A 21,865-nucleotide genomic window follows, 5' to 3' on the forward strand; every position below is an offset into this window, starting at 1 on the left:
GCTCTGAACAAGGCAGAGCTCCTGCAGGTCAGTAACTGAGGAGCGATTGGAGCAGAGTGACCGATGAAGCTTTGTTACAGCATAACAGTAGGATTTCAATTCAGGCACGAGAGAAAGTCTAAGCAGGCAAGAAGTTCAGTGGGAGGGTGGCAGGCACTACACGTCTGACTCCCATTACAGGGCTTAACCAGAGTAATTACAGTTATCCAGAGAGACATTACATTTCAACCACCAAATGTAACACAACACATATTCTTCTTTTCATTTGTGCAGCATTTTACTTTTCTAATGTGCATTAATTTAACCCCTCCACAGACAGAGTTGCCAACTTTTTTTTGTGCAGTTGTATTGTCCAGTGCCCCCCCCCCCCCCCCGTTGTTTCAAAGAAAGAATAAAGGGAACTGAACTGTGAGAGTCCCGACAGGAGCTTTAATCCCTGACATACTGTTCTAACCTCTTTCTACACCATGAACACACACATGCTTGTGAACATAGATGGAACTACACACACACACACACACACACACACACACACACAAACATACACACTCCTTCCCGTGCCCGTCACCTCTGCAGGGCCACGCAAATATTGTGATTGAGAAACAATCAAGCGGCGGTTCAAACAGACGTGTGAGTCTGCAGGGATTCCGCTCCGAGAGGCTGATACTGAGAGCGAGGAGAGAGGCTCTCTGGAAAGCTAGCAGGGCGCGGACCGAGGCCTCGCAACATAAAAGTTAATGGACACTGTCAAAACCACTTTGTCCATAAATGCGGGAGTACAAGTTCACGGTGGAGTGCAACTGGAAGTCTGTCATTTGAGTATGTTTTACAAATAAGAATAAGAAAGGTGAGTCTTTCAGACCAGAAGCAAACGTCTATGAAGTGTCAGTGACCTCTGACCTCTGACCTCCCTCTTTTAGGGATCAATAAAAGATATGGTGCTGCTTTTCACCGTACTCGCCGCACAACACGATGTGTTTTGGGGGTAGCATAAGTGCACAGGCGAGCACGCACAGGAGGTGGATTATGAATATGAGGGGGAATTCCCCCAGCAGCTCCACCTCTTCCCCGAGGGGCCGCCACAGATAAACACACACACACACACACACACACACACAAACCAAAAAGCAGCAACAGAGGACGCAGGGTTTGACTCCTGGGGGGGGGGTCACCCTTAGCATGTTATGAACACACTAACAAACACACACTTATATGCACACACTGACTGCCAGAAGTTAAGCAGTGGCTTAAAATAACAGGTGACTCTGAAGATAAGATAGCCAGGGTGTCTGAGTTCACACGCCTCGGCGTCGAGGTCGTTTCTGACTCAAAACAAACGCAAAGAAATGATTTCAGGAATCATTCAAAGCCTTTTCTTCTCTGGTAATACACTTGGATCTGCACGTTTGCACATTAATGCATTAGCGCGTGCTGCAGCAGTATCCAGGGAACCATCAATTATTCCCTTTCTATCTGTATGAACTCACTACTTATCTCTCTCTCTCTCACTCTCTCTGTCAAAGGTTACAACCACGACAGGATCAAAGGCTATAATCGGACCACCTTGTTACCTTGACACCATTAGTCGTTAGCAGAGTAAACACAGTCACAGTTTCCCCGGTCGCACCCTGTCGGCCGACTCCTCGCTCACACATAGCTCATTCGACAGGTATGCCATTCACTGCTGTCCTGCCACAATGAACTCTCAGTCTGGGTGCCGCTTTTCTCAAGCCACAGTCGCGTCTAAAAAAAGGCACGGAAAGGGGAAGATGCCTCATCATTTACAATATTCACAGACTATCTACCTGTGTACCTGCTCTGCAGCTACAGCAGCTTGTGCACGTGTGTCGCGAACTTCCCGGGAGGGTCGTGCAACATGTACAGCACGTTTGTCACCTTCACTACATTCCTGTTAGAGTCAGCTGCGGGAAAGTGACCTTAAGAGGAAGCAGACCCTTTCTGGTCACTGGTGAAGGACAGGTAGACACCCTGCTTCTCCAACACGAGCCTTTAGGTGTTTCAGTCCTATACAGTGTCAATAAGTAGCGCTGTTGTGTGAATGATCGTGTTATTTACAACGTTTCCCCGTGAAATCGGGAATTTTTTTTCCTCTTTTTCCATGGACTGCTTGAGCAGCTGTTATCTCAGTGAGTTATAATCACTCCAGTGTATCTACATAATGAAGGGCTGTGTTGTGAATATGCCCCTCGGCCACTCCATCCCACTCACTACTGAGTGAGAATCAATACAATGAGATTAACGCTCATATCCCTCTGCACCGTCTTATGAAAGGCTCTTCGGGGCCTCGTTGGATGATGTTAATTACACTTTTAATCCATTTTCCTTTCAATTGAATCAGCAGAGTGAGGAGCGCAGTGGAGGGGTTTTCAACACTAATTGCCCTTAATTATCTTAACGGCAAAACGTGCTGATCGTGGAGGGATCTGCGCAAGTGGGCTGCGTTGTTCAGCTCAGTGCATCGGCAAACAAATGAGGACATCAGGGGAGCCGGCGGCACGGGCGGTCACAGGATGAAGTCAGACGCAAACAGCAGGTCTCCGGGGCGACTTTAAAAGACTTCATCATCGCCAATGAGCTTAAAAAGATTCTTTGTCATTAACTATTTTCTCTAAATGCTGATAAAAGTTTTTAATTGAAACCTAAATAAACATTATAGTACTTTGCTACTATAGTTAATGGGATCTCTTCAGAGAGCTGTTTTCATTTGTAAAGCACTGGATTTAAATCGTGGAAGTTAAAGCACACTGGATTAATTATAGATGTGTGTGACTCACACACACTGCGACACATGCCATCTCCTTCCCCTGCTCTTTTCCTGTTGCTTTCCACTCTACAGTGTCAAATATATAAAGCAATAAAACAGAAAGGTCACACAAATAAAGGCCGTCCTTGTTGCATTCGGTGAAAATACTGAATGTGCAGCTAATTCTGGCTAATCCTCTCCTGAGAGCAGCATGATCAGACACGAGTCCAAATACCTGCTTCTTTTAAATGTACCTTTGCAATGAGATAATCTGTGTTGTCCAACGTCAGACGTGTGAGAGAAGATTTACTGTTCACGCTAATAACACTAAGAAAGTCCGACGTCCTCTTTGTTATTATCTGCAGAATCCGTTTGATTAAGTTTCAGGACATAAATCTTTTTTCACGCGAGCGAGAGGAGAACAGCTCCTCCATTAAGACAAAACAGGCTTTTTCCTCCCTCTCCTCACTCCTCCATTCCTCTCTCACTCCCTCACCCTCTTGAGATTGGTCATAAAGTTTTATGATAAACAGAACTGGGTCAGAAATAAGAGGATGGAGGCCAGTTCCAGTCTCACGCTGGCAGGGCTAAATTGGCGCTTGAAGAGAACCAGGACCAAATAACGACCACCACACCTGGAAATTGCCGTCGTTGTGTGACGCTGTCTTCAAATAAATCACGCAACAAGTCATCTCTGCTGATATTTAAATTTAGTTCTGAGGGAAGATTTGAAAGAACAAGTATTATGTAAGCCCCTGGGCCGCTCGGCCTGCGGAGATCAGGTGATGGCGGCTGCGTAATATGTGGTTTCAGGCTGGGTTTAGACTCAGCACTTCTCTGTGGCAGTAAAAACCTGTTGGACTCAGGTACTGTGTGTTTTAACATTTCCAGCTCGGAATGAGGAGCGTGGGGAGTCATCTAAACCGCAATGAACAATTCACAGTCCTGCACACGCACGCACACACGCACGCACACACACACACGCACACACACAATAAAGTTCACACATATATACATGTAGAAACACATGCAGTTACAGGTGTGTGTACACACTCAAGAGACACAATGAAACACTTCACACACTCACAACAAGTCAATGCACATAAAAGCCCCTGTAGGCACACACACACACACACACACACACACACACACACACACACACACACAGAATCAAAAACTGACAGCGGCTTTACAAGACCCCCCCCTTTCTGTCTATTCATTTTAAAGGTACAGACAGGCATTGTGAGACGCCACAGTGTGTTTTGAAAAACACAGTGTTGGCCGGAAGGCTTAAAGACAGCACATTGTGCCGTGTTGTGACAGTGTGTAATACTTAACAATCACCTCATCATAGCCATGTCCGTGACCTGTGGGGGCCTTACACAGCCACCCGAGCAGAACCGCAGTGTTGACAGCGAGTCACACCTCGCAGAGAGGGCAGCGCAGGAGAGCTCTCTCCCCGTGTCTCTTTTAAAAGAGAGCACTACTGGAAAGCTTCTCTTATTCTTCCCCCCCCCCCCGGTCTGTTGTGAAGAGCGTGAGCGATGCGCTCTGTCTGAAGGTGGAGAACATCATACATGTGGAGGAAGTTCCTGAGAAGATGCATCCAGCTTTTATCTGTATGTAAATGTTCTTACTTAATGACACGGCTGCTGCTGGATTAGGATTGACTTATTAAATACTCTATTGTCACAAACCTTTGACTGACGCTTCAGCGGGTGACACTTCACAAGTAATCTGCGTGGACCACCAGTGAGAAGCGATGACAAGCACGCTGGCTAGATTATGTTTTTCGTTCGGGTCAAGCCATGGTATGCTCAATACACATGTCAAATAAAGTTTAGCCTCTTGTCTTCCTGCCTTGCAGCGTGTGTCTGTGGAGAGGAGGCGTCTGGCCACGGGATTACTGATGTGAACAGGCCCCCATGTGTACAGCACGCACCTCCCTGTACAGCCAGGTGAGCAGCAAAAGGACTGTGACATTCCTGGCATATCTAAGAGTTTATATCGCAAGCGTGACCGGGAAGTGTGTGGAACTATCATCTCGGCGGGCAGCTTCTGATCCTGCCCTGTGGTCCTCGCACGGCAGAAGCCAGAGCACAATTACAGAGTGAAAACACACACAGATAGCGAGGAGTCTCTACGGTGCAGCGTGTGGGAGAGCTGAGTGTGTGTGTGTGTGTGTGTGTGTGTGTGTGTGTGTGTGTGTGTGTGTGTGAGAGAACTGGAGGCAGGGTGGGCCAGCCGCTCATGGGACTATCTGACTTGGATCTCAATAACACCTTTTAACACAACAGCATGCAGACAGGACAACCATTGGATAATACAGGGAGGCCTTCTGGCGTTACAGCTATGTTTTAAAAAACAACAACATCTGAACGACTCTGTTGCACTTGATTCGTGCAGCCAGACAGCAAGACTCACACACATCCCCATGTGGGAGTTTGACATCAAGTCATCCACATGTTTCTCTCTCTCTCTCTTTTCTTCAGATCATATTCATCTTGTATTTTGTTGAGATTGTTCAGCCAGGCTGCGAGTGTCTCAGCGTACCTGATCATCTATCTGGCACGCTGTCAGGTTATGCTGCTTGGCCGCAGGGGCAAACTGGATGTGCTTCAGCCAGCTCCCGATATCTGGCTTGCTGGCATCGACGCAGAATTTTACATGGCCTGACCCGTCCAAGATCTGCAGAGAGAGAGAGAGAGAGGGAGGGAGGGAGAGAGAGGGAGAGAGAGGGAGAGAGAGGGAGGGAGAGAGAGAGAGATCAGACTTTGATCAGTATCAGTCCAGGTTACTGTGTCCAAACACTGACTAACCACATACCTCCCATAGAGAAATAAAACTCGTTAAATGTTAGGAGCTGGTCTGTGGTGCAACACACACACACACACACACACACACACACACACACACACACACACACACACACACACACACACAGAGTTCAAACAAAGTCTATCATCTAAAAATGTGTGTATTAATCATTTTCAGTTCAGCAGTAATTTATGAGAACATTCTTTTTTTTTTTTTTTATCCCCACGAAATAAAAACAATAACTGAAATAAAGCTAAATAAAAATGATTATTTATCTGTGACATTTCTTTTTGTTTACCCTTGAGGGAGCTTTCAAGGAATTATGTCGTTTCCATTGCAGTAAAACAATATTATTTATATGTTTTTCAACAAAGATAAATCAGTACAAATACAAAGGCCCCTAAATATATCCTGTAAATCTATTCATTATTAAGATTGCAAAGAAAACGAAACAAGACTGAACAAATATGTGATGCAACAAATTCCAACCGATCAGTCTGGTATTATGTTGTTTTAAAATATAATGCTAAATTATTCTGGATTAAAATGAACTTCAGACGATGTTTGAATTCGTTTGTGAAAATGTAGTTTTATCGAATAAATTTAATATATTGATTTTAACTGTTTGTTTTTATAAATAGGAATTTAAAATAACATTAATGATATTGTATAATAATAGTAATAATAGTAATACTAATAATAACAAACGAATAAAACAATTGTATTACTCTTCAAGCTTCTAAATAAAAATAACAATAAATACAATGAATTATTATGCAAATCAGAAGATCTTCTATCGTTTACAAAACATTAATTACTCCCAACGAATTGTAAACGATATAATGCTGTTTTAATGTGTTCATATTTATTACACAGCAGCTGTAAACTTTACTGGGGAGCAAATCAATTGCAGGAAATTGCGAGTGATAAGAATTACGAAGACGGAGCCGATTGTTTGGATGCAAAACAGAATCTCCATCAGGGTCACAAATCTGCCTTTGTATAACCTGCCACTGAATAAATATTTAGCTTGCATGAAGCCCTTTGTCTGGACTAACACTGGCTCCACCGATACATCAGGCGGAAACGCGCTCCAGGATTTTACTCATTTAACAGTCAAACTTACAACCAAATGAAAAATTAACCTTTTTTTTTTGTTTGCTCTCAATTCAAATCGCTCAAGTGTTTTTTTAAATCCATATAATGTGTTTTCTCTTACCGTTGAAAGTCTTTAGCACCGGCTGTTAAACTCTCCTGGGAGAATAAGTGCGTTGCTAACTGAGCAAAAGTGATGAAAACTCCGCTTTAATAAAAGAAAACTGTGAACGAGCTTTAAGAATAAAACTAGGAATTGTCTTCGCTGCGGCGCGTTCTCCACATTTGCGTCATGGTAATAAAAAAAAAGCACCGGTGTTCTTTTGTTTTTCTCGGTGCCTCTTCAGCTCTCCGAGCCGCAGGACGAGTCCTTCTGCCGGTGCGACTGTCCCTCAGACACCGCGCGCTCGGTAAAAGTAAATCCTCTCTCACTATATTGTCTCACCGCTGACTCGGTACACCTCCTCTCACTGTCCTACAGACACCCCAGGCTCGGGACTAAATCACCTCCGGTACATCAACTTGCTCCAAACTTTTCACTGTGTGCGCTTCGCTTGGCTCGTCCGCTCCTCTCTTGTCACCCCTCCTGTCCTGACGCACCCAGGTGTCCTCTAGTAGCCATTCAACTTTTCATTTTTCTCTTCCTCTCCCCCCTCCTCAGCCAGTCGGGATGTGTCGTCTATGTGATAGCAGAGAGATTCAAGGAGGGGGGGTTGGTTTCAAGCATCGCCCACTACTTTGCGCGTCCCGGACAGTTTGTGTGATGTTTCCTCTTGTACGCATTGTCTCATACGGAAGGATCCAGCGCGTCCGTCCCTACAGCCCGCAGACAAGCGACTCAAAACACGGGACTGTCTTCGCCTCTGTCCCCGGTTGGAAGCGAATCCTCTCCGCAGTAAATTTTAAAGTGACAGGGGCCCGGGGTTGGAGAGGGTGAGCGGGGTCAGGGAGAGGTCGGGATGAACTACACACAGGCAGCACACTTTAATGAACCAACAGAAGCATCAAAGCGCGTATTATTATCCACGTGTTCTCAAACTTTTTCACAACACGCCAGTTCATGGACCATTTTATGACATTATTAGCCTGAACAAAAACAAAAGGCTTTTTTTCTATAATCTTCTTTTTAACCTCTATGTTATGATTTCGTTTTGAGTCTGAGTTATGTTAGAGTAACAGCAATATTAACAGTGAGAAGTATAATAAAAGCAGTCACTTTATTCTCTATGTGTGCTGCTTTACGGGAGGAACGTAATAGATACTTAAGTGTTCCTCTTGGGGACCTCCAGGAAACTCCATAAGGACCATTCAAAGTCCCGGTGCCACAATTTGGGAAACACTGACATAATCACCTGCTTTTCTCTGACTTGTACAAAAAATAATGAAGGTTGTTAAGAAGCTATAATTGTCCGTTTTCCCTCCCCAACATCTCCCCTTTCAACACCACGCGCACACAAACGCACAATAAGCAAAATGAAATGAAAACATATATTTTTATCAAATAAATGCGATGATTAAAACAGAGCACGAGCTCCACTTGCTAGTGTTTGAATCAACCTTGTAATACAAATACACATTTGTATTCTTGAGTATTAATTCTCTGTGCACCTGCTTTACAACAAGTAGACAGCACGTGCTGCGTTAGTTGTGTTTCTGTCGATGTGTGAAGCTGAAAGCGATAATGTGAATAAATGGTACAGAAACGTCCTGGTTGTCAGAGAGCCGAGTTTATTAGGCAGCTCATAAAGCTGCAGAGGACAAGGCTCCGGCTGATGAGAGCAGATCATGATGGATAACACCTCGCACTGTGACATTGACCTTCCACCCCAGATAATGCCTATTGTTTTACGAAATCGCAGAGCAAATGTGCAGGAAGGACAGGAAAAATCATGTGTAAATAAGGCAGGACCCCGCCACCGATTCCCATCGCCTCGCGCTCCTTGAGAACCGAGGAGAGACCCCGGTCCGCCCGGCCATTGATTTCCTGCCTCTCCTCGACTTGTCCATTGTTGGAAGCCTTTTTAATTTAGCCATAAATTGGGAAAGCTCAAGTCGAATGAGCTGTTCTATTTTCTTCCTGTCAGGATGAGGGATTTGTTTTATGATGCATTGTGTATTAAATACAAGTAATCTGGGAAAGTGATTGCTTCACGGCCTCCCCGGGTCTGCTCGAGGATCCCGATAGAGAGAGGGGTCTGGCCTCTTTTAAGAAAAGGAGGAAATGTCTGAGAAAAAGGAGGATAAACACGCGGGGGTTTGTGGTTTCACCGGGGGTAAAGTGGGGTAACAGTGACAGGACCCCATAAGTCTGGCTACAAGAAGACATGTACTTCTCCCCCCTGTCAGGAGATGGCGTGCTCAACTGAAGTGAACTTTGTAAAAACATTTCTTGAATGGATGCTTTTAAACATCATTATGGGAGTGTATTTGTCGGTGTTGGGCAGCGGGGTTTAATTCACTATGAAATGTGGTGTCCCACGTGTCTATTGAAGACATTAGAAGATGCATATTGTATTTATAATTCAGATTTTATCTCCAGAAATGTAAGTTTTAGAGGTGTAACATTTCGGGGGTGAGTAAATTGCCTCATTTATTTTCTTTATTTCTCCTCAGTTTGTAACAGTCTGCTCCATCAGTCAGCTTTGTGACTTATAATAAGAAGGGGGTTATTTCCTTGCTGCACACAACATCTACATTAAGGCGTCACATTGCTAGATGGGACATGAAAGATTCAGCTGTATGGGCATGCACGTATAATCACCTGAACGAGCGGCTATAAAGCTCTTGAATCTACACTGAAAAGACCGATGGGGTTGAATTTAAAACGCTTGTTCATTTGTTAATAACCCACGAGAATGATTTGCAAGGCGTAGCTCTAATTTATATTTATTTCGCCAATCCGCCATAAGCACTGTTCTGATGTGGGGAGATGAAATAGACCAGTTTTTATCTGAATTATGCCATGCCTTTGTCATAATGCTTTTGACATAGCTACTAAATAGCGGTGTGGAAAAGCTGTTTATCAACCAATTACAAACCAAACAGGCTTCAGGGTATGTTAGTTCCGACTATATCATGCCACACAGCATTTCATACTTCTTTAAGAGACTCTTAAAACATACAGCATCCGCGTAATGTTTAGTGCTGAGGCTTTAAAGTGCTGTGAAATTCTTGAAAGGAGGTTAAATTGCTTAAATGGGCCCGTGCTTATTTTGCTTGCGGCTTTCTTGTTTGTTTTAGGAGTTCAGTCACGCAAAAAAAGCAATTCATACATGAACGTGGAGATTTTTTTTTATGATCAAATAGCCTCATATTTGTATTTGATCTGAGCTTCACGCGCTAACATTGTCCTGTTATCCTCTGGGTAACTTTGCAGGAATCTTTTTTAATTTTTTTTTATTCTGGTATTTCAAAAAATAATAATTGGATTTTGCTGCTGCATCTCGAGCCATGTGGAATCAGATGGGACAGGCTGGAGAAGAGGGGGGATTCCCGTGTGGGTTGCAAACTGACTCCAGCCAGCGAGCTGCAGAGCCCGCCGCTGCAGCCGAGGGGCCACATGGAAACACTGTGTAGGCCTGTGTGGTGCATTCCAGCACATCCTCCAGGAGAGCGGAAAGAGAGGGGAAAAAAGAAAGAGAGGAGAGAAAGAAAATATCGCAGCCAAATCCACATGAAATACTTCTACCATTCACGGCGAGACCTCCCATTGACACCGGCGAAAAGCTGCATTAAGCCTCCATCATGAGGAGCCTATACACTCGCCCCCCCTCCACGCGCATTTTATTTCGCGGGGGCGATTCAATCAAGTGGTGAAAACTCATTTAGAGCTCAAACGAACAGTTTGCACAACACTCTGCAACTTTTTCTTTAATGAACACATCCATCAGCGGAGGACGGTGCAGCGGACATGCGCGGTGCAGCTTAGAGTCCCTATATTAAAGGAGAGTGTCCCATGTTGCCCAATTACCATTAAAACAGAGCAGAGGAAATAAAAGGGGAAAATGTAAATACAAAATTTTTCCTTGGGTCTGGAAGTAGGCCCGTTGTGAGCGGCGTGTTAATCTCCACCTCAGTAATTTGGTTCTGCGGGAGAAGACAGAAGCCCTGCTGCTGTGGCCTGCACTTCATAAATCACTGCTTTATGTGGACAAGGTCAGCGCCCCCCTCCACCTCCCCTTCCACTGGCCCCTCCGCCATGTTTACCCGGCCGCCCGGGGGCTCTCAGGACCAGACCAGCTCACTTCTAATTACTTTGGATTATTTTCATTTGCCGGGGGTTAGCCAGGCATTCCGACAGAGAGACAGCGAGAGGGATGATTCCTTGACAAATTCTGTGGCCGCTGAGGAACAGGCTCTGCGTGTTTGCTGAATTAGCACCCAGTCATTTTGTTTTGGCAATGTCTCTTCCTGTCTCTGACAGCTCCTCGCAGTGACGGGGCGGCCAGAGCACTGCATGCATGTCTATATTAACAAATCCTTTATTTCATTTGTAACCCAACACTAACCGTTTTCAGAACAGGGGGTTCTTCTAGTGGAGTCCATTCATATCCATGAGAGCAGACACATTTGTCTCACTGCTTTAATAGAGACAAGTGTCAATACAGGAACAAGGCAGGGCATCACCACATGATGCTCGATTGAGGGGATTTATGAGGAGACATAAATGATCTCATTTCATTTACTAGTTGAGAGCAGGACCTGTGAGAGGGGTATTGTGCTTTTTCATCATTAAAATGCATCTGCTAGCCTAAACTGCAGAGCAGTAAAGAGAGCGAGAGAAACATACTTACAGGATTTACATTCAAACATTAACATAACAGAATCTGTGCTGCAGAAGCACTGGATTAAAAAGCGCTTATGCAGGGCCAATAAATACAGCGATATCTCCAGCGTGGTTAGTTAATTAGAATAAATGTGATATTCAATGGTCCCTCAGTGTGTGTGAATGTACAACTGCTGGATGTTATGCAATATTCAAAAGTTAATTTAAAGATAATTGGTTTTAACAGGCCTGGAATGTGGCTGCAGCAAATTGGGGGGCTTTGAGAGGGTGTGAGGCTGGGGGAGGAGGGCAGTGATGTACAGAACGTAGTACAGGCAGTAGGTAATCACAGACACTTCCTCCGCAGAGCCTCAGCATACAGGGCCACACTGTATGTGGGCTTCGGGGTGCGATAAAGCTGCACAAGAGTCAAAGGTCACGTTTTTCAAGCATAAATTTAGCGGGCACACAGCTCCTATACGCATGGGACAGCCTGGAAACTTAAACAACCCACTCCAGCCAAGCCGGAGAAAGGGGGGGGGGGGGGGGGGGAGGTAATTAGAGCATGTTGCCGGTCGCCGCAGGGTGAACAAATCGGCTCTAAAACGCTCATAGATATCATCTTTAAAAGAGCTTTTTATGTACAAGAGGTAAAGGGCTATGCAACTGAACACGGCACTTCAGATGTTCAAGTGTCACACATTCATTACATTTATTGAGCTCTCCTCTCACGTTTAAAGTCGGGGCGCTGCTGCCACTACCACAATCTGCTTTTCATATACCGTGTCCAATTGGAAGGCTAATATTTTAATGCGGGGCGGATATCAGACAGACGTTACATTTGTTCAGTGTGACAGGAGAAAGAGCTGCCGTGATAAATATATATATTAAATATCGTAGCAGCCGCAGCAGAAAAGACTGAATATAAAGCAGGCTGCTAAGATCATATTAATAAAAGGAGGAATACATTTAGGAGACGCTGACTGCAGGTTAAATAAAACAACTCTCAGTAATAATGTTATATTTACAATTAACCTAATTAAGCTTGAACAAACGTACAAGCAGTTAACATTGTTTTTATAGACAGAGCAATGCCTTTGGAGGAAAAAGTCAATTTACTCGATGCGGAGGTAAAGAAAAAGGTTTACACGCGCACACGCAGCACACACACACACACACACACACACACACACACACACACACACACACACACACACACACACACACACACAGGTCAGCTCAGTGTATGTGGGCATGATTAAAGTCAGAATTAACTCTGAAAACAACAAATCAGTTGCAACAACCCTAAAACGAAGGAAAGCCGAGCAGCTCACACATAACACAGGGACACGCAGTGGCTCCCATTAAAGGCTTCACTGGCTTTCAGTAGCATCAAAGAGGCCCCTGAGTTAGGCTGGGATTATATTTAACCCGGGAGCTTGTTGCACTGCTGAGTACAGGGCACATGCTGATGCTGCTGCCAGTACACCATGCTTCTGGTATTTAGACCAACCGTCTCATTAAAATGTGGCTTGGGCACTATTTCCTGCAGGAACACACACATGGAGTAATGCACGGACACACACACAAACACATAAACACTCAGCGACAAAACAAAAAATATGAAACTACAAAAGTGACTTTATGATCGTGTTATATGAATATTTGAAACTCATAACAATATGAATCACAAGTTGTGCGTGATAGAGCTAGGCGATGCACATTTACACATTTACACACATTTATCACAAGAGACCAAAATCCTCACGTGTGAAAAACTAGAAATGTTATTTTAAGTACATAATTAAATGTTGCACACAGTTCTGATGAAAGTCCCTAAATGATAGTATTAGTGCATACATGCTTGTAAATACAAGAACAGAAGCAAGCAGCCCAACAAAACTTCTCCATGTGTGTGTGTGTGTGTGTGTATCCTGAGATCTCACGTGGCACATTCCAGCAGTCAGACTTGATATGAACCATCAGACATGTGCGTCAATACTCCCAAGGTTTATTCAATTCCAAACCAATCATTCTGGTGTCATACACTTTTGGGTTAATATTCTAACTGTGAGGCCGGGGGCTAGGTGAAGATAAATCAGCTTTTATGATGGGTTGTTATGGTTTTTACGGCACTGGGGTTGTGAGGGACTGATTTGGGGATCAATCACCTGCAGGTGTCTGCTGGGGTGCTGTGAGGATCGATTGAGGATCTAGAGCCGCGGTGATGGAATAGAGGGGTGTGTGTGTGTGTGTGTGTGTATTGAGATTGGATGCAGTAGTAGAAGTGTGTGTATGAGTTTGCGAAGGCGAGAGACAAAGTGTTGAAGGTGTGTGTGTGAGTGCTTCTGAGACAGAGAGGAGATATATCTGGGGCTGCAGCTGTGATGAAGGGCCGCTGGACTATGACCAGACCATCTCGCCTCTTATCGGAGTCTCCGCCTCCTCCTTCTCCCTCTCTCTCACAATCCACTTCTTTATCTCGATGGCACTTTGGAAAATCTCATTGTCACACAACATTTAACAAAGACAAAAGTCCCGGGCGGGCAGCTGGAGATGCCTGGCTAGTGTGCAGTGTCCCTCACACAACCTCCCACTTCTCGCGTGTTTTCCTCTGGGAGGGGCCGGCAATGTGGGCGCAAAACGTCGGCAAGACTCACAAACAAGAGTGTGCATCTATGCGCACAGATGGCACGAGCGCACATCAACACGCAGACACATTAGTCGCACTGAACTTTGTCAGTCCCCCCCCCCCCCCCTCCATGGATACGGTTGTTTATACACATTCGACATCTCCCCTGACCATCAGACGGCTGCTTCCTCCGTGCTGTCAGCAGAGCTCGGCTGAAACAAAAGAGGCGGAGAGCGAGGCCTACGGTTTCTGAATCAGAGGAAGTTGGTGCTGATTACGCTGCCCCTTAAAGAAGCATTCCGATCCTGTTAACCCGCACGCTGGCTGCCAACTCCAAACCATGCAGCAAAGCACTGGGAGAGTAAACCTCACCCGGCCCCACCCTGGGTGCCCAGGACAGGACCTCTTCCTTTCCTCTCCCTTCCTTATTCATCCCCTTTGTTCTCCTCTCCTGCTGCTGTTGCTTCTTCCCCACTAGATCCTCTGTTTACCTTCATCCTCCCCTTTTTTATAATCTCTCATCCACCTTCTGTTTCGTTGAGCCTGTTCCCTCCTCTCCTCCATCATCTCCTCCGCACAGAGACACGGCAGCAGGCTCTCGTTGGAGGAGAGAACATTCCACCTTCTTCACACCCTTACCTCTCTATCCCTGATGAATGCCTTCACTCCACTTGTTTATAAGACAGAGGGGGTTATTCATAATCAAAGCTAAGAGAGTATGTACACACTGTGGACATCCTGATAGAAGGCAACGTATTACATTTCTGTTTGTTTGACAGGAGCGCTGTCTCTCTCCTTCTCCTTGACGGGAAGACCCCCATCCATCCAAGCAGGGGGCGCGACCCCAGCAGCACTCCCCTCTCTTTTTCTCTCTCTCAAGTGCTAACACATATTAAATAAATGAAGAGTCTCTTCAGGCCGGCAGGAGACAAACGAGCTTCTTAAACATCGGAGGAGTGGCGGTTTGATCTGGTGTCGGCGGGTGTTTACGACGTAACTGCGGCAGAGTTGTGTTTGTGATGTTACCCATCGAAGTGTGTTTATACTGTGGTGGAGATGACCCCGGTCCTTAGCCAGGTGCTGAAGCTCTACGTCTTCTGTTGGAGACGGAGAGTATGCTTATGGCTTTGGAGTGTGTGTTCGTGTGTGTGTGTGGGCGTTTATTCCCTGCAAGCCTGTGTATGTCTGTGGCACTACTTCTAGACCAAATGCTGTCCTAAGCAGGCAGACAGCGAGTGTGTCCACGTCCAACCAGAAACAGGAGTGTCTGCTCTCATTCTCCTTCAAGCTTTTCCGCCTGTCTTTCTGTTTCATTCTCTCTTTCTGTCTTTCTGTCAGTGATTATTGTCATTCTGGCTGCTGAAAAAAAACACTACTACTAGTGGGAAGTGTAAAAAAAAAAAGGGGGGGGGGGGTGTTGGGGAGGGGAAACCCGACTGAGAAGCGGTGGGCTGGTGGTGGTGGTGGGGTGGCTGTAAGGCCCCCAGGGTGGGTATAGGGTTTTGGTGAGGGCTCGGGGGTTGGTGTTGAGGTGTGCTCGGCGAGAGGGCCCTGGTGTAATCTCACTGCTGAATAGACGGAGCTCTTAATAGAATCCCGTCGTCCGGCTGCCACCGAGAGAAACAAGAGCTGTAATGGATGGGCTCAGCTCTGGCTCCCACTTTCCCCCCCGTGACCCCTGCGTTGGTCAGAAGTAAGAGCTAAAGAAGCATTGTAGCCTCAGGCCTGATTGAATGGGGAGGGAGGGAGGTGGTGGCGGTGGGGTGTGGGTAGGCAGCCGCACTGATAGACCAATTTCCCACTACTGCGAGCAGCAAGGCTTGATTGATGAGGGCTGGTGCTGGTGAGAGGAGGCCCATCACATGCGATCACATAAATACTTATTCAGCTCGAATTGGGCCTGACAAGCCTTACGACAGCTTTGTGCTGTCACAGATATCACTGGAAGGAAAACGCTCCATTAATCATGCGTAATTAACTTTTCCAAACGAAGGTTCTACTTGGAACCAGTACTAACCCACTCAGTACCCAGATAAATTCCAGCATCTTAACTGGTATTGGAGAGGGCCTTATTAAAAGCTAGAGCCAGTTTCCCCAGAGCCGCTCCGTTTGTACAGGAAACGGCTTCATTAGTATTGGTTTAGGGCTCTAATGGGCTCGATACAAAGCCTCCTCTCTCTAACCAGGCCGTGTTCAGTGGCCTTACAGTGCAATATCCTGTGAGCGCGCACGGCCATAATGTTCTCTGTTTGAAGTCGGAGCAGAACCCATCTGAACGCCTGCCACTAGTTAACTACCTTGACCCTCCCATAAAGTAGTGTGAAGGAGTGAGCGTTGGAGAGCCCAACAAGCTACATGGTTCTCTCTCTCTCTCTCTCTCTCTCTCTCTCTCTCTCTCTCTCTCTCTCTCTCTCTCTCTCTCTCTCTCTCTCTCTCTCTCTCTCTCTCTCTCTCTCTCTCTCTCTCTCTCTCTCTCTCTCTCTCTCTCTCTCTCTCTCTCTCTCCTGGCCAAAGGTAGCCTCCACATGGGAGTAAACTGGACCCTTTTGTTTTAAAGCAGCAGACCAAATGAAGTGCTTCCATTAGGAGTAACACAAACACACACATACTCACACACCGATACATGCAGAGAACGGCTACCATATCTCGTCCGATCAGCATTCCTCCTCCTCCAGCTCTCTAATGCTGCCCACCTGCATGGCTGCTGGAGGTACAATGTACGCAATTGGCATGGGAGAAGACAGAAAACAATGGGGGCCAAACAGCTGTGCACCTTGAAGTGGAACTGAATTCCAAGCTCTTTTTAGGAAGAATAAATATTATCGCAGAGAAAGATTACAACAGAATTAGAAACTATGTCAGAAAATAACAAAATACCTAGAAACAGTCGGTAAGTTATGTTGTGGCGGTACTGATCGGGTAGAAGCCTGAGAGGTAGTTATAGATAGTGCAGCCACATACAAAGAAGAAAGAAATCTAACAAGTTCCTCGTTCCTAGTCGTTACACCCCTAGTGGACACGAGGGGAAATGCACCAAGCTGCTCTTAATTCTTAATTAGGAGCCAACAGGTGATCTGAATAACCTCCAATCAACTCAGGGGGAGTGTGACCTTCAGATCAAATGAATTAGGAAAACGGAAATTACAACAGGTACCAAAGAATGAGGGACTACCTCAATGTCATTACACCGTGTAATCAACTCTTCGCAGCACATACAATGCAGCATATAACTGAACTTGTGCATTGATTTCAACAATAATTCAGGTTGCTGGATTCAGGTGAAAAAACTTTTCTTAGAAATGTACAGTCCCCGTGGTGCAGTACTCAAGATGCAGGTATGCTCCATTATCCCCCACAGCCACAGATCCAATTTCTCTCAGTTCTACTTCTTGTGGGCATCACATATTTATCTGACTCACTTCAGACTTATGTTCAGAACAACTCATGACATGCATCAGTGTGTACTGTTACATGAAATTATATCGTATTTCTGAGGAAAACAGACTCCGAGGCAAAGTTTCCACTTTGCCATACATGGTTAGTGGACGACAAAGTGGATCGCACACGCACGCACAGGTTCATCATCTATGGTCATTTCCTCTAAACATCATCCTCACTGCAGCAGGAACTTGACTCATTTCCTGCCTGCTAATGAGCTCTGTCTGGCCTTCTTAGAAAAAGAAGACGACACAGTACAACATGATGGTCATACTCCACACATAGACACCATGACACATCCGAGTGGACTCAACTACAAGCACCAAGAAACGTACTCATTTGTATTACTAAACTAAAATAGCATTTTCTGGCAGCACTCAAATATTGGAGGCAAAATTACAGCTATGTTTTATTCGGGTAGTTATTGTACTGCAGCCTGGCTTGGCAGCACGCAGTATGTAAAAATAGCGAGTAAAGCACAGTGAGGAGCTTAGTGAAAACAGTCTGTATGGTTCCTGGCACAGACAACACACAGCTGATTGAAATCTTTGTCAGGAACATGGTGAGGAAAGCAGCTGCCACTCCTGGCTGCCCTGGTCACCCCTCCACAGGACAAATAAAGCTGAAGTCCTTAAGGTGCCACTTGAGAGTGTCTGACCCGGAGAGTAAAATAACCAGTAATTGATTCATTGATTAGCATGCTCTTTACACTGATGAGCGATGTGTTTTTTCAGCTGTCTCCCTCTTCGGGATTATCAAAATGCCGTTTTCGTGATGCTTGACTGCACGAGTAGTTTTTCTGAAACATATTGCATTTGCTGTATGTTTCTAATCCCTGCTGGTAGAACCTGATTACAATATGAACTGTGCTTAGATTGGCTGAATTCAGCTGAGGATAGTAGTGTTGGTTCAGATTTGAATTGATTTAATTCAAAGTAATATAATTGAAACAAGGTGAGAGATGATCCCCCCTTACTTGAAAGTCCAATCAACGCTTTCTACCCTTTCCCCTACCGTTTTATTTTCTCCTATCCATCCTCTGGTGTCCTGCCTGATTCAGTTCTTTACACCCGATACTCACATCTCTCTCAGGATGAGCAGCCTGGGCCAGGACAGCAGAGACGAGGCCCAGACCAGGTGTTGTATTCATGATCAGATGAGGAGTCTCAACAAGGCAGGCCTAAGTGATTAATTCTGGAGTCGTGGGGGGAGCGACAAACTTGAGTTTGGTTCAAGTACGTGAAACCACATTCAATTATATGTTACTCTTGATATTGGACAATCCAACATCCAACATGGAGACAGGTGGCTAAAGCGAGACCACACGCAGAGGAGTAGAGCAGCAAAGAAGAGGAAGAGTGGAGGAGTGCGAGGAGAAAAGAGGGAGTGGGTGAAGGGTCAAGTACATTCAGTCAGCTTAGTTTGACTTATATGGAGAGGGGAGACAACAATAAGTGCTTGTGTGTCAGGGCCTTGAAGGCAGCACAGCTCTTCTGCTCTCACAATGGCTTGCTTCCTACTCCAGGGCCTGAGCTCACTTACTAACATCTCGCCAGTTTCTCCCAAAACTACATTTCATTGATGCTCTTCATGATTTGTCTGCTAGAAGAGCAATGTATAAGCTGGTCAAACAATTCAAACAGCCAAATAACACGGTCTATTTCTGATTATAAACATCTGCACTTGGCCTTGGTTCTTGTAAGCCTTACTTGGCACAATTGTGGGAAAGTGGCTATTGTGAAAGCCCTTAAAAATAAGCTTTCTGCTTTCAGCTCAGTTGCTCAGGATTGATTGGCCTACAGACAGGGATGTTTTCTCTCTCCTTCACAGACATAGTATTCTTAAAGGGGGGGATCTTGGCCTTTGAGGTGTGTAAAAGAATAGGGCACATACAGAGCTCAGGTAAGAACCCTACCAGTAGCATCTGTCTTGCCCAGAATCTTTACTCAAAGGGCTTTACAATCTTTACGGCATATGACACCGTCTATCCTTACACGATCAATTTGGATAAGGGTAAACGGCAAAACAGGTAAAAAGATAAGAAACTTCAGGAAGAGCAACAAAGAATCCAACTTCCTGGATCTTTTCACTTCTCTTTTAAGCACACAAAGTACAGAAAGCGTACCACATCAACATAACCAGTACACTACTGAAGCCAGAATGTATTTAACCACCACCTGCCTGTTTCCTTTGAATTACCTACAATCCTTAAGTCATAAGACAGGGTTAAAAGTCATATTGTGGGGACGGACACGTAGGTTTGATATGCAAGAGGCCTGCCGAAGGTGGATAATATGCATCATCACCACCAAAATTGGTACAACAGAGGGTCTGTCTCGTACATAGCTCTCAAGCCGAGCAGAGCACCATCCAGACGTCTGACTGATGCTTGCTAAACCTCAGGATCGTGTTGAATGCTAGAAAGAGGAGAGATGTAGAGCGGGAGGGAAAGGAGACGGCCTTCTTGGTAGGCCTCAGTGTTAATCAGAGATTTCCCAGAAGAACCGGAGTCATCGCCTCTGGGCAGAGAGAGCGAGAGAAGGAAGGGGTAGGCACAGAGGTGAGGAAACGAGAGAAGGCTTGAATGAGAGATAGACGGGGAGACGGAGAGGAGAGGAAGGAGGCAGGGAAGGCAGGCTGCATTCCTGTGGCCACAGCTGCGGGAGCTGCAATCACTAAAATGTAGCGCTGTCTCAAAGCCGGCGATTTCTGGACACGTTACAAACGAAATAAAACAGCACGACATGTCTGTTTTTTGAATCAAAGAAGAGACTAGCAATCAACATGCTGGGGTTTACACTACCTCCCTCCTTCCTCCGCTCTTTTCCTCCCTCCATCCTTCTCTCTGGCTGACTGTCATTCCCTCCATGGCAGGGATGACCCCTTCTCTGTCTCTATATTTGCCCCTCTTTGTTCACCACTGGCCAGTTGGGGACTCAGAACATCGATCATTGGCCTGACAGCGGGCCCCAGGCGGGGACGGCCCTGTTATTTGGACTCTGTGATGACTTCCTCAAAAAAGGGGCCCCTCCTTCCCTCACAGGCCTGGCATGGGTGGGGTTTGGTTTGGAGCCTCCATACCTTCCCTGCATGTCCATAGAAAGTACATTGGATTCACTGGCCGCATGTTTGGGTCACGCTAGGGTGAGCAAGACAGATAGAGCGGTGAGTGGGAGTAAAATGGGTCCAGAGAGCACAAGTTGTGGTGCTGGAAGCTTCTCGGTAGCTTCTCCAGTCCCGAGGAGCACAGCGATGAAGACTTTGGCAGCGGTAGTAATAGAAGGAGAGGTTAACGGAGTGCATTTGAAATAAGAAAACAAAAAGCAACAGCTGGAGGGCTTAATTTATCGATGTGACCCGTCCAAGTTCTGTCCAGAAGGACATAGGAACTGTACATTATAAATACTTTAAGCTATCATTTGGACCCATGTGTTTATTTCTCTTGGTTTGCACCAACAGTGTCCAAGTGTCCTTGGAAAAGATGAACCTAAAGAACCCAAGAGTTCCTTTCCTCCCGTTCAGCGTCATCGTTTACTGCTTTACTCCTGCAGTGCATCTTTGCCTGTTATCCTGCCTCCTGTTTCCCTCGTCAGCTCACCACCTCCTGCCCTTCACCCTCTCTAGACGCAGTAGACATGCAGTTGCACAATTGTCTTGCTGCTCACATCGCGTTATCATTACAACCAGCTATAATTGGAAACAGGATTATTTTTTATTAGGATGCATGGTGACACGGGTATCTGTCTCTTCTGATATTCCCACACTGGATAATTTCCCCCCCTCATCTGCATTCAGCAGAGCGCAGACAAGAGAGCGTGACAGCGGATACGGAGTCCGATAGCTCCATGCAGACACTTACGTAACGTGAATTCAGAAACTGCATGAAGACTGAGACAGACATGTAAAATTGTCTTTGCAAACTTGTAGTTGTAAGAGGTAAAGTGGTTGTTTGTGGGATAAAAACAACCACACTATACTCCCCAGCATGTCACAGGATCAAATATGATTCATGGCCTGCGCTGTGGTGCTTTCCTTTTATGTCTCTTTTTTGACTCTTTGTGCAATATCCATCAGCAATACTTAAATAATCTTTTTAAAGGATATTTAAAAATAGATATTAATAGAGAGGGTCATATTCTGTTTAATATTGATGGTCATTTCTTGTTTGTTGTTTTATTTTACTGTAAAAAGCTATAAAGAAGCCACTTTTAGTAAATAGAGATACATAAAAAATCCCATATTTCAACAAACTGAAACTTTCTGACATACTTTCTGTCTTGCTGTAAACTAAATACACATTGCAAAGATGTTTGTGAGAATACAGTCATGTCTGGAGTGTCTGTAAGAGTGCTTG

The 21,865-nt window shown here is 45.3% G+C and overlaps 1 protein-coding gene across 14 annotated transcripts in view; it reads right to left on the reverse strand.

Moving 5' to 3' along the window:
* mecom (MDS1 and EVI1 complex locus) overlaps positions 1-21,865 on the reverse strand; it is a 131,990-nt gene that overhangs the window by 23,244 nt on the left and 86,881 nt on the right. For 13 of the 14 annotated variants that reach the window (XM_029445577.1, XM_029445572.1, XM_029445570.1 and 10 more), the window contains one exon: positions 5,318-5,452. In XM_029445577.1, coding sequence (XP_029301437.1) covers positions 5,318-5,452 — 135 coding nt within the window. Of the gene's footprint in view, positions 1-5,317; positions 5,453-6,800; positions 6,938-21,865 lie in introns of those variants that run through there. The other variant, XM_029445578.1, reaches the window with a different exon arrangement.

Source organism: Cottoperca gobio, chromosome 13 (genome assembly GCF_900634415.1).
Source record: "Cottoperca gobio chromosome 13, fCotGob3.1, whole genome shotgun sequence".
Classification (NCBI taxonomy): domain Eukaryota; kingdom Metazoa; phylum Chordata; class Actinopteri; order Perciformes; family Bovichtidae; genus Cottoperca; species Cottoperca gobio.